The sequence below is a fragment of the Urocitellus parryii genome, chromosome 7, assembly GCF_045843805.1.
Source record: "Urocitellus parryii isolate mUroPar1 chromosome 7, mUroPar1.hap1, whole genome shotgun sequence".
NCBI lineage: Eukaryota > Metazoa > Chordata > Mammalia > Rodentia > Sciuridae > Urocitellus > Urocitellus parryii.
In genome coordinates this window covers 148,977,464-148,990,769 of record NC_135537.1, presented here as the reverse complement: position 1 = coordinate 148,990,769, position 13,306 = coordinate 148,977,464, and the positions used below count along the sequence as shown (strand labels likewise).

Sequence of the window (13,306 nt, the reverse complement as noted above, 5' to 3'; positions counted from 1 at the left end):
ACTCCTGTAATCCCAGATACTCAGAAGGCTGAGGTAAGGCGATTGCAAGCTTGAGGTCAGCCTCAACAATTTTGTGAGACTCCTTTTCAAAATAAAGAGCTGGCCATGTAGCTCAGTGATAAAAGCACCCCTGGGTTCAGCCCACAGTATCTCCCCGCCCCCCCTCAAAAAAAAAAAGGGAGAATATGTACTTTCACAAAACACTGCTGATCTTGAATGTGAATATTGCCAAATTATTTGATTTGTTCAGCAAGTTAACTAAATAAATATTTGTTGAATGCTTAGGATGTGCCAGGTACTATTCTGTATGCTAAGATTACAGCAGTGGATAAGAGCTACGAGGTTCCTTCCTCATAGTCTGTATTTTTTTTTTTTAAATTTAGTTGGACACAATACCTTTTATTTTATTTATTTATTTTTTAATTTTTATTATTGGTTGTTCAAAACATTACATAGTTCTTGACATATCATATTTCATACATTTGATTTAAGTGGGTTATGAACTCCCATTTTTACCCCATATACAGATTGCAGAATCACATCGGTTACACATCCACTGTTTTACATATTGCCACACTAGTGTCTGATGTGTTCTGCTGCCTTTCCTATCCTCTACTATCCCCCCTCCCTCCCCTCCCCTCCCATCTTCTCTCTCTACCCCATCTACTGTAATTCATTTCTCCCCTTGTTTTTTTTTCCCTTTCCCCTCACTTCCTCTTATATGTAATTTTGTATAACAACGAGGGTTTCCTTCCATTTCCACGCAGTTTCCCTTCTTTCTCCCTTTCCCTCCCACCTCTCGTCCCTGTTTAATGTTAATCTTCTTCTCATGCTCTTCCTCCCTGCTCTGTTCTTAGTTGTTCTCTTTATATCAAAGAAGACATTTGGCATTTGTTTTTTAGGGATTGGCTAGCTTCACTTAGCATAATCTGCTCTAATGCTATCCATTTCCCTGCAAATTCCATGATTTTGTCATTTTTTAGTGCAGAGTAATACTCCATTGTGTATAAATACCACATTTTTTTTTTTATCCATTCATCTATTGAAGGGCATCTAGGTTGATTCCACAGTCTAGCTATTTGACTATGAACATCGATGTAGCAGTGTCCCTGTAGTATGCTCTTTTCAGGTCTTTAGGGAATAGACCGAGAAGGGGAATAGCTGGGTCAAATGGTGGTTTCATTCCCAGCTTTCCAAGGAATCTCCAAACTGCTTTCCAAATTGGTCGCACCAATTTGCAGTCCCACCGGCAATGTACAATTATTTATTTATTTTTATGTGGTGCTTAGGATTAAACCCAGGGTCTTACACGTGCTAGGCAAGTGCTCTGCCACTAAGCTACAGCCCCACAACTCCCATCACCACTATCTTAATTTTAGAACATACCATCATTCCAAAAGGAAAAAATGTTAAGTCACTCCCTATTTCCTCTTAACCTTAATCCCTAGCTGATCATTAATCTTTATGTCTTTATGGATTTGCCTATTCTAGATATTTCATATAAATGGAATCATACAATTTGTGTCTTTTTGATTGACCCTTTCACTTAGTGTAATATTTTCAGGGATATTATTATTTATGTTGTTCCTACTTTCCCTTTTTTAGGACTGAATAATTTTGTGTTATATGGATAATACTCTTGTTTATCCAGTCTTTCATTGATGAATGGATGGGGTTGTTTATATATTTTAGTTATTATGAATAATGCTGTGGTGAACCTTCATTGATAAGATTTTGTGGACATATTCTCATTTAGGGAGGTATGTGCCTGGGGTGTATACATATGGTAACCCTATGTTTAACTTTTTGAGGAGCTACCAGACTTTATTAGAGCAGCTGCACCATTTTACATTCCTATCGCTAATGTATAAGGGTTCCAGTTTTTCCACATCTTACCAATACTTTAAAAAAAAAAAAGTTATGACCTTTTTCTTGGATGGGAAGTGGTTTCTCATTGTGATTTTGATTTACGTTTCCATTATCACTAATGATATTAAGTGTCTTATGTTTATTGACTATGGATAGATCTTTGGAGAAATATCTGTTCAAATCCATTGCCCTTTTTTTTTTCTTTTCTTTTTTTTTAAGAGAGAGTGAGAGAGGAGAGAGAGAGAATTTTTAATATTTTATTTTTTAGTTCTCGGCGGACACAACATCTTTGTTTGTATGTGGTGCTGAGGATTGAACCCGGGCCGCATGCATGCCAGGCGAGCGCACTACCGCTTGAGCCACATCCCCAGCCCCCCCCCCTTTTTTTTTTTTAATATTCATTTTTTTTTTAGCTTTTGGCAGACACAACATCTTTGTTGGTATGTGGTGCTGAGGATCGAACCCAGGCCGCACTCATGCCAGGCGAGCGCACTACCGCTTGAGCCACATCCCCAGCCCTCCATTGCCCATTTTTAATTGAGTTCTTTCTTTTTTTTTTTTTTTTTTTAAACTGGAGATTAAACTCAGGGGCTTTACTATTGAGCTATATTTATATTCCCCAGTCCTTTAAATTTTTTTTTTTTTTTAAATTTGTGACTGAGTTTTCTAAGTTGCTGAGGTTTGCCTTGAACTTGCAATCTTCCTGCCTTCGTCTCCCAGGTCACTGAGATCATAGGCATGCACCGGTGTACCTGGTGATGGGCTAAATTTTTAATTTACTATAGCTTTATAATTCATAAGGCAAAATGCTTTCTATCTCATTTTATCTTGGAAAATAATGATACTAATATTAATAGAGAAAAGCAACTAGCTTTCTAAAAGGAAAGAAATAAGATTCCTCTATTAAATGTTTTTTTCTTTTTCAGACATTTGCTTCATCATTGTTTTCAGGCTTTGATGGATCATGGTGTTAAAGTTGCTTCAGTCTTGGCCTACTCGTTTAGTAGACGGTGCTCTTACATAGCAGAATCTGATGCTGCAGTAAAGGAAAAAGCCATTCAGGTTGGCTTTGTTTTAGGTAAGTAATACTATTAGTAGGGGAGAGTTTTATCCTATTATGAACTCATAGTAAACCCAACAATAAAGGATTTCTCCAGGAATTTCCCAAAGTCTATATGGGGAAGTTATGAGGAAAATATCAGAAGAATTAGGTGTAATTTATTGGATATTAATGCTGTGCTAAGCACTACACTAGGTATTTAAATGGCATTATCCTAAATTCTCATGACGTTCCAGTGAAGTAATGATATTTTTAAAAAAAATTTTTTTGTATTTGTAGATGGACTAAATGCCTTTATTTTTTATTTATTTTTTGTTTGTTTATCTTTATGTGGTGCTGAGGATCTAACCCAGTGCCTCACACATGCTAGGCAAGTGCTCTGCCACTGAGCTACAGCCCCAGTCCTGAAGTACTTTAACCTTTTACATATGAGGAAATAGAAAAGTTGAATAACCAGATCAAGTCACATAGCTAGTAAAGAGCTAAGTTTAGAACCTGTGTCTATATGATTGATTACAAAGCACATATCTTTCTGTCATGTCATGCTGCTTCCAAACTCTTTCACCTGCTTAGTATTTGCTGTGGCATGGGACTTAATCCTTTTGGGGCTCAGTTTTCTAGTCTCTAAATTGAGGGTTATTCTAATTGCTTCATGAAGATGTTATGAGGATAATGAAAACATAAATGTAAAAGCATTCTGGAAGAGTTTTGCATGATATACATACAGAAAAATATTGTTTATTATTTGTAAACATTTCACAAATGTATATAGATAAATAATGTTTCAAGCTTTAAATTGTTGTTACCTTCTTTCCCTATTTGAAAAAGTTATTTTTTAAAGCATGTGTTCTTTTTTTGTTTATAACTTTATTTATTTATTTATTTATTTTTGGTACTGGGAATTGAATTCAGGGACACTCATCTACTGAGCACATCCCCAACCATATTTTATATTTTATTTAGTTGCTTAGTGCCTTATCACTGCTGATTGGCTTTGAACTTGTGATTCTTCTGCCTCAGTCTCCCCAGCTGCTGGGATTATAGGCATGCACCACCACACCCAGCCTATAACTTTATTTTATTTATTTTCTTATATGGTGCTGAGAATCAAACTCAGGGCCTCACATGTGCTAGGCAAGCACTGTGAACCCAACCACTGAACCCAACCCCAGCCCTAAAAAGTTATTTTTTAAAAATAACTTATTTTGAGGGGCTAGGGGTGTGGCTCAAGTGGTAGCGTGCTCGCCTAGCATGCATGAGGCACTGGTTTCGATTCTCAGCACCACATAAAAACAATTGGCTCATGGAAGTTTGGGAAAAAAAGGATTGTTTAAAGAATGTCTCTGAAAATAGAGAATATATGATCTTGACCGATGTTAACAGTGACATCCCTTTAGTTCTAGAAGGTAATATGAAAATTGCCATAGAAAAAAATTTGTTATCAAAAAAGGTGAAAGACAGGAAAGGAGATATTCATTGAGTTTTTCTGTCATATCCACATGTATGTACACCAACCTGGCCATTGTGATGTGCTAGATAGATATCTTGGAGAAAGAACCAAGCCCTTGCAAATTCAGAATCATATCATTAGACTTAATTATGAAATCATTCAGAGAGTGAAGAAACTTTATGCCAGAAGTACACAGTAGTAAAGATTTTTAAAATAATAACAACCTTTTTGAGACATAATTCTTAAACAGTATAATTTGAACATATAATGTGTACTTTTCAGTGATATTCCATATACTCACAGATTTTATAGACATCATCAGAGTAGGTTTTAGAACAATGCCATCACCCCAGTAGAAACCTATACCCTTTAACAGCCATTCCTCATTTCCTTCTTATTCCAGGCCAGTATCAGTCTACTTTTTCTTTCTATAGATTTACCTGTTGTAAATTATTCATATAGACTCATAAAACATATGGTCTTTGTGACTAGCTTGTTTTAGATAGCATAATGTTGTCAAGGCTTATCCTTGTTGTAGAGATAGAATTTAATATAACAAATTTTTTAAAGATTTTTTTAAGATGGACACAATATTGTTACTTTATTTACATTTATATGATGCTGAGAATTGAACCCAGTGCCTCACATGTGCGAGGCAAGAGCTCTACCACTGAGCTATACCAGCCCTGATATCACAAATTTTTATTAGAGCACTGAAAATATAAAAAGAGAACCCCTGGAATGTTTTTATTATGAATAATAGCAACTCCAAGAATCAGCTACTACATTTGAGCTTAGGGAACCAAACAAATAGGTTTTTATTGTGTAATTCTTTTGATGCTAGGGATTGAACCCAGGGACACTTTACCACTGAGCTACATCCCCACTTTTTAACATCTACAAGGTCTTTCTAAGTTGCTGAAAATCATACCAGGTTGCTAAGGCTGGCCTGCAGCTTGCTATCCTCCTGTGTCCCAACTCATTGGGATTACAGGCATTTGCCACCATGCCTACCTAATTGTGAAAATTTAAAGCTTGAAGAACTGGAATGCTGCAACATTGATACCAGTGCCTCAAAGCTCTGGAAAGGGGGTCCAAGGACTAGCAACAGGCTAGCTGTTGCTGGTATTATTGATAGTGTGCTATGAAACTGGTTTTGCAAGTGTTGGAAAACTCTAAGTGGAATTGACTGTTACTGACTGCAATGAACTGCCCCTGGCAGAGTGAAGAAACATATTCCTGTCAGCAACAGGAAAAGGTGTTACTTGCTTTTCCAGTCTTGGAGCCCCCGCTCTCTAGCACTTCCTATTGGCAGAACCCAACAGGGAGCAAGGTAAAGAATCCTTGCCTCAACATCATAAAGTCTAGAAAGGAGATTTGAAGCTGAGAGACAGCATGATAACCAGCACATTATATAGTACATTGGTATGATAAGTAGAAGGTTGCTTAGTATAACTATTTATAATAATTTTATTATTATAGTTTAGTCTCTTGGAAAGGGCCCTAAAATGTTCTAATGCACAATTCTTTCCAATTAAAGAAATAATATTTAGCTGTATGTTGCTTTAATTAAACATAAAACAGGGCAGGGTTGTGACTCAGTGGTAGAGTGCTTGCTTAGTATGTGTGAGGCACTGGGTCTGATCCTCAGCACCACAAAAAAATAAATAAAGGTATTGTATCCATTTACAATTAAAGATATTTTTTTAAAAAACATAAAACATGGGTATGAGGAAATATATGTTATTGGCTGACTGATTAACATTATTAAAATGACACACCATATATTTTATGCTACCAAGAAAAAAAAATGCTACCACTATTAATGTTAGACAAATTTTATGATCTGTCCTAATTTTAAAGATTCTAAAACATTCAAAAAGAGCTAGGTGCACTTGCACATGACTACAGTCCCAGTGACTTGAGAAGCAGGCAGAAGGATTACAGTTGAAGGTCAACCTCAGCAACTTAGTGAGACCTGGTCTTAAAATAAACAATAAAGGGGCTGGTGATGTGGCTCAGTGGTAGGGACTTGCCTAGCACATGTGAGACACTATGTTCAATCCTTAAAATCCACATAAAAATAAATAAATAAAGGTATTGTGTCTGTCTGCAACTAAAAAATATATATATATAAAATAAATAAATAAATAAAAAGGACTGGCGATGTAGCTTAGTGTTAAAGTACCCCTGGGTTTAATTCCTAGTACCTTAATTAATTAAAAATATAAAAAATGTGCAAAGTATGTGTTTTAGGATTGAAAAATATAGTAGTTTTGTTTTCTGGCTATTGTTAACTAATGCTGAGTAGCAACTTGAAAGTGTTCTTCATAATAGCAAATATAGATTTAGCCTCTGAAGTCACATAGTGTGAATTTGAGTCTTTCCACTTATCAACTTGTAACTTGGTTTCTCTGCCTGAAGTCCCCCTCCCTCCCCATATTAAGTTGAGGCAATAAGGTTTGTGGCTCAGCGGTAGAGCGCTCACCTAGCATGTGTGAGGCCCTGGGTTCCATCCTCAGCACCACATAAAAATAAATAAATAAAATAAAGGTATTGTGTCAAATACAACTAAAAAATATTTAAGAAAAAAAGTTGGGGCAATTATAGCATTTAAGTTGAAAGTGTTTTGTGAAGATTAGATAAGAAAATTCATGTGGAATGGTTACCATAATGATACAAAGTAGTTTGTGCAGTGTAGTAAAATGCATCATCAGCCATTTTTTGAGATCAGGATCCTTCAAAAAACAAAACAAAACAAAAGGATGGTATTTTGAGGTAATTGTCTAATACATTAAAGCTATTGCTAGTCAGTAAATTAGTTTCTTGCCAAAAGAATGAGATGACAAGCATCACCATCCCTTTTATGTGTATATTCATCTATGATGAGTAAGAAGAATGAGTTTATAAGAGCCATTTGTCTTTGCAATAAGGCCTATGGAGATTGAAAAGTTATGTGTATACTGCAAGATGAAAATATTTGTTTTTTAGTTGAGATAATATTCACTGTAATCATGTCATTTTAGCTTTCAGGCAATTTACTAAATTGTCTAAAGTTACTTTTCTTTTTCTGCAGGTGGTTTTCTTTCAGATGCAGGCTGGTACAGTGATGCTGAGAAAGTTTTTCTGTCTTGCCTTCAATTGTGTACCTTACATGATGAGATGCTTCATTGGTTTCGTGCAGTAGAATGTTGTGTGAGGTAAGTTGGAACAGATTCTGTAATTACACACTGTGATTGTATACAGTGTCTTCTACAATTTTAGCTCTTTTAAGTGTGCTCTAACATCTGTGTAAATCTGTGAGATGATATTTTTATGTCATAATTTCATTAATCTGGCTTGTTTTCCATCTCCAGAATATGGTGAATCTGCTATGGATGTCTTAGCTTAGATTTCAGCATTATGAACCAGAATGTGAATCTGTATCTCTCTTTGCTTTTTCATAGGGTTTATTCAACAAACATTTATTGAAGATTTATGTGCTAGGAATTGTGCTAGGCAATGGGTTCTAGGAAACTCAAGAAATAAATAAATATATATATATATATATATAGGGTTTTTTTTTTTTTTTTTTAGTTGCAGGTTTAAATTTTATTTATTTATTTTTTATGTGGTGCTAAGGATCAAACCTAGTGCCTCACGCATGCTTGGCAAGCCCTGTACCTCTGAGCCACAACCCCAGCCCACTCACTGTTTTTTTTTCTCTTTTATTTTTTTTCAGTATATCGGTGATTGAACTCAGGTGTGCCCTACCACTGAGCTGATGAGTTAGCAAAGCCAAACCCCTTCAGAGCTAGAATATAGATACAGTCTAGATACTAAATCCATTGTTGATTTAAGCTAAAATTGAGTACAGTGCGCTTTTTTTTGGTACTGAGGATTGAGCTCAGGGATGCTTAACCACTGAGCCATATCCCCAGCCCTTTTTTATATTTTATTTAAAGACAGGATGTCACTGAGTTGCTAAGTACATCACTAAGTTGTTGAGGCTAGCTTTGAACTCAGAATCCTCCAGCCTCAGCCTCCCAAGCTGTTGGGATTACAGGCATATGCTACAACACCTGGCTTTTTTTTTTTTTTTCTCCAGTCTTTTAAGGATGTTATTGTCCTATTTATATAGTTACCTGTGTAATGGAAACATTCAAATCCTGAAGTTAGCTTTTTAGTTTGCAATCTTAGTTATAAATAAGTTGGAAGCTTATAATTGCCCATATGTGTGTTAGAAGTACTATATGATAAATTATAGGGATATTTGTGTGCAGAACCTATAAAGGGATTAGTGTTTGGGTTTATAATCTGTAATACTGATGAAAATAATCTTTCTGTCATCTGCCTTTTTCTGCCTATTTTATCTTTTTAAGAATAGGAGATAAGACTATCTCATAGTGGTATGGGAAGTTAAATATTTCTATGTGTATGAACTAGTTTATTAGGAATAGAAAAGCTATTAACATTTTTTTTTCTCATGTGCTTGATTTTTATTCACAGGATCAGAAGATCTACTCCATCCAGATAACCTAATTTTTCTAATTTTTAAGGCTTTTGTATAAATTTTACTTGAGCCTAACACACTGGGTTAGTTTTCTTGCAGGACCTTGGCACTTTCTCTCCTTCCTTGTTTGTCATTTCTAGCAAGTAGCTCACATCTTTAGGTTTGCAAGTGGTTTTCCCAGGAGAAAAAGGAAGGGCAGAAGGCTCATTCCAGCTGAGTCTGCTTTTTTCTTTCTCCTTCCTTCCTTTGCTTACCTGTTTCTTAAATGGGAAAGCTAGGATTCACTATATTCTTTAACCCATGTAAGGTGTTCTAGGGAGTAAAACATTTTTAATTGTGCATATAGCTACCTTGAATGAATTCAGAGTCTGCATTAAGAAAGAAAGGAAAGGGCTGGGGATGTGGCTCAAGTGGTAGCACGCTCGCCTGGCATGCGTGCGGCCCGGGGTTCGATCCTCAGCATCACATACAAACAAAAATGTTGTGTCCGCCGAGAACTGAATGTTGTCTAGACTAAGAAACAATAGCATTTATAGTTTCAGCTTACTGTCTGTGTACTAGGACAAATGAGTTTGTAGTTACAAATTAGAAATTTCAGAGCTGGGGTTGTAGCTGAGTGGTAGTGCACTTGACTAGCATGTGTGAGGCACTGGGTTTGACCCCCAGCACCACATAAAAACAAAATAAAGGAATTACGTCCTTCTACAACTAAAAGTTATATGGATATTAAAAAATATTTTTTGAAAGAAATTTCAAAATAAAAATTTGCCTCTACACAACTATACTTGCCAAATTCTTCATCAATATATGTAATATAGTTAGTATGTAGTATATAATCATCTACTGAATATTAATTTTAAAAAAAAGATTACACTTTTCTAATTTAGATGTGTTTAAGGCATGGGAAAATTTGAGGTTTTAATTGACCATGTTGAATTGGAAAAGAAATGTTTTTCAGAACAGATACTAATGGAATCCTTTGGTTAATTAATCTCAGGGTTTTTGAGCTTGATGCAAGAGTAAAGTGTGTTCTTCAATTTAATATTATAAAGTCAGTTTCTAATCTAAGGCTGGCATTGAAACATAGAGCAAATGTCAGAGAGCCTTCTTGGTCTTTCTGTAGTTAAACTTGGTACCATTTTTTTTTTAAGTAGTTTTTTTTTTTTATTCCTTTGAAACTCTGCCTATTTCCCTTTACTTGTTTTTGTTGTAGTTTTTTGTTCATACATGTCTATTGCCAAACAAATTTAAAAATACAGAAACTATTAACTATTAATAAAATAAATGTTGTACATAATCTCACTGCCCAGAAACAATCAGAATTACTATGCCATTATTCCCTTAGCATACAAAAGTAGTTGGTTCTAAGACCCCCATGGATACCAAAAATATTTTTGGATGCAAAATGAAATTACTTTGTATTAGGCATATATTGATAGCCTATTTCTTTAAGTATACATTTGGGAGAATAGAGAAGTAACAGCATTATAAATGTCTCATCTTGGTGGGGAAAGTAGGAATGGGCATCATTATTTAATGTCCAAATACCAGTTTTGAGCGGAGGGAGCATGGGTTAGAAGGATTAGAAACTTGATCAACTAGATATAAGGAAAGAAAATATAGACATGACTAAGTATGATATATAAAAATAAGATGAAAAGATTATAAGCATTTATAATGATTATTATAATACATGTTATTATAATTAGTTCCTCAAATTGCCAAAAGGGCTAAAATAAAATCTAGCCATATATTGTTAAGAAGAGACACACCAAAACAATAATGTTGACAATGAAGAATTCAGGATAAAAACAAAAGGGATTTAGTTGGTACAAAAGGGATATTGATAATAGATTGTGTAATTCACAAATAGCAGTGCATCCTCAAAATACAAAGCATTTGATAAAATGATAATACAGTGTTACCAGGCGTGGTGGCACACATCTGAAATCCCAGCTGCTCTGGAAGCTGAGACAGGAGAGTCAGGAGTTCAAAGACAGCCTCAACAAAGGCGAGGTGCTAAGCAACTCAGTGAGACCCTGTCTCTAAGTAAAATACAAAATAGGGCTGGGGATGTGGCTCATTTTTAAACGCCCCTAAATTAAATCCCTAGTTTGAACTCAAAAAAGGAGGAAGAAAAAAAAAAAAGATGATACACCATTGAGTGCAGATTAATGCAGAATTCTTGGAGATTATCAAGGAAATAAGTTCTTTCCATCTTTCTGTTGTCTGTTGTGAGTCTGTTGTTTTGGCCTAGCTCTCTAATCAAGTACAGATTCCACATTGTCCATAAAAAGAAATACTCCCTTCCCAAGCACTATTTTTCTTTGAAGATAAGGAACCATCCAGTTGAGTTACCCATTAGTTTTACAAGTTTATTTGGCTCTGACTTATAAAAAAGATACTTGGAATTTTAGAATAACCTTAGAATATTATTTTGTATAAGGGTTTTATTCTTTTTGAAATGAAGATAACTATGTGGTGATTATTGGCACTACACTATAGTATGTATACACCACTTATTGATTAAATGTCTTTCTAATCAATAGTCCTTAGCTGTTTTTGAAGTTGTTCTGTTTCCCTGTGAAAGAAATGATAGAGGAGAAAAAATTGAATTTTTCTCATTTTGGGTTATTAATCTGTTAATATTTTTGGTGTAGCTAAAAAAAGAAAAATCTTAAGTTTCTACTTGTGATACCCCTGAAGAATGCTTCCCAACCTTTCTGTACTTGTTCCCTTCCTTCTCCTGCTTACCCCCCCCCCCCTTTTTTTTGGTGCTGGGAATCAAAGCTAGGATCTTGTGCATGCTAGGTTAAGTGCTCTATCACTGAGCTACACTCAGCCCACTTGGATTTCTTTCCTTTTTTTTATTTTGTGTATGTGAGGGGTGGGGGGGATACTGGGAGTTGAACCCAGGTATGATCTACTATTAAGCTATATTCCTAGCCATTTTATTTTTTATTTTTCATTAAATTGTCCAAGCTAGTCTTAAACTTGGAGTTCTCTTGACTCAGCCTCTCCAAAAGCTAGGATTAGGCAGGTGTGACCATACCCATGACTATTTCTTCTAAAGTTATGTTCCTACGCTTACAATCCAACCCATCCATCACTCCTAAATATTTACCCAAGCCGAATGAATCCAGGGGTGTTTTACTGCTGAGCTGTAACCCCAGCCTCTTTTATTTTTTTGAGACAGGGTCTCACTAAGCAGGGTAACATTAAGCCTGTAATTCTCCTGCTTCAGAAAGAAACACTGGGATTACAGGTTTGTGCCTCTGAACCTGTCATTTGGCTTTCATTTAAAATATCTTTTATACTTTGGTTCCTTTTCAAGCTGAGCATCAGAAATTTGCATTAGCCTAATACAAAGAAAATAATATTGCCCTGACATAATGTTCAAGCCATCATTATAATAAGATATATTTATTTAGTCCTAACATTGTGCTCATGTGTTATATAGATGTACAGTCTATTGCTATTTAGACTTTATTCTGATCTAAAGTATTTTAGTATTCTTGAATATCATTAAGTTGATTGATGGGCTGTACAGTTACTTTATGTAAAGAACACTGTATTTTCTGCCACCAAGGATAAAGGTTAGCAGTAACTGATATACTGCTATTTCCCATAAAATAAGCAAAAATGAGCATTCATGAAATCAGTGACCAAGTATTATGCAAGTATACTAAAATAAGAATGAAAAGTAATGGTGGGTAATGGTATCTCAGGCTGATTTTTATTTCCTTCATTATTTTTCTTTCCTTTCCTTGACCCTCCACCCCAATATTGAGAATTGTACCCAGGAGTGCTCTACCATTGAGAACTATATCCCCAGTCCTTTTTATTTTTACTTTGAGACAGGGGTCTCAAAGTTGCCTAGGCTGGCCTTGAACTTGGGATACTCCTGCCTCTGCCTTCTGAAATAGCTGGGATCACAGGTGTATGCCATCACATCTGGTCTGTTGTCCAGATTTCTTTCCTGGGGATTGAACCAAGGACCTTGTGCATGCGAGGCAAGCACTTTACCAACTGAGCTATGTCCCTGGCCCTCTTTTTTTTTTTATATACCTGGAACTGAACTTAGGGACCCTCAGCCCCTGAGCCACATTCTCAGCCCTATTTTGTATTTTATTTAGAGACAGGGTCTCACTGAGTTACTTAGCACCTCTGTTTTGCTGAGGCTGATTGTGAACTCGAGATCCTCTTGCCTCAGCCTCCTGAGCCACTAGGATTACAGGTGTGTACCACCACACCTGGGTATTTTCAGATTTCTTATACTGAAACTATTACTTTTGGATTTGGAACCAAAAAAATAATTTTTTTTATATATATAGCACATGCTGAGTACACAAAGTGTACAAAATACTTAGAGAAGATAAGAAATCAAAATTGGATCAGGTTAATTATGTGAAGCTTCTTGGAAGAACATGTATTC

At 35.6% G+C, this 13,306-nt stretch overlaps 1 protein-coding gene across 1 annotated transcript in view; it reads left to right on the top strand.

The window, feature by feature from the left end:
• Appbp2 (amyloid beta precursor protein binding protein 2) overlaps nucleotides 1–13,306 on the top strand; it is a 54,962-nt gene that overhangs the window by 21,557 nt on the left and 20,099 nt on the right. Inside the window, exons 3-4 of the mRNA XM_026398059.2 lie at nucleotides 2,796–2,947; nucleotides 7,456–7,579. Of these exons, the coding sequence (XP_026253844.1) occupies nucleotides 2,796–2,947; nucleotides 7,456–7,579 (276 nt within the window). The remainder of the gene's footprint in view (nucleotides 1–2,795; nucleotides 2,948–7,455; nucleotides 7,580–13,306) is intronic.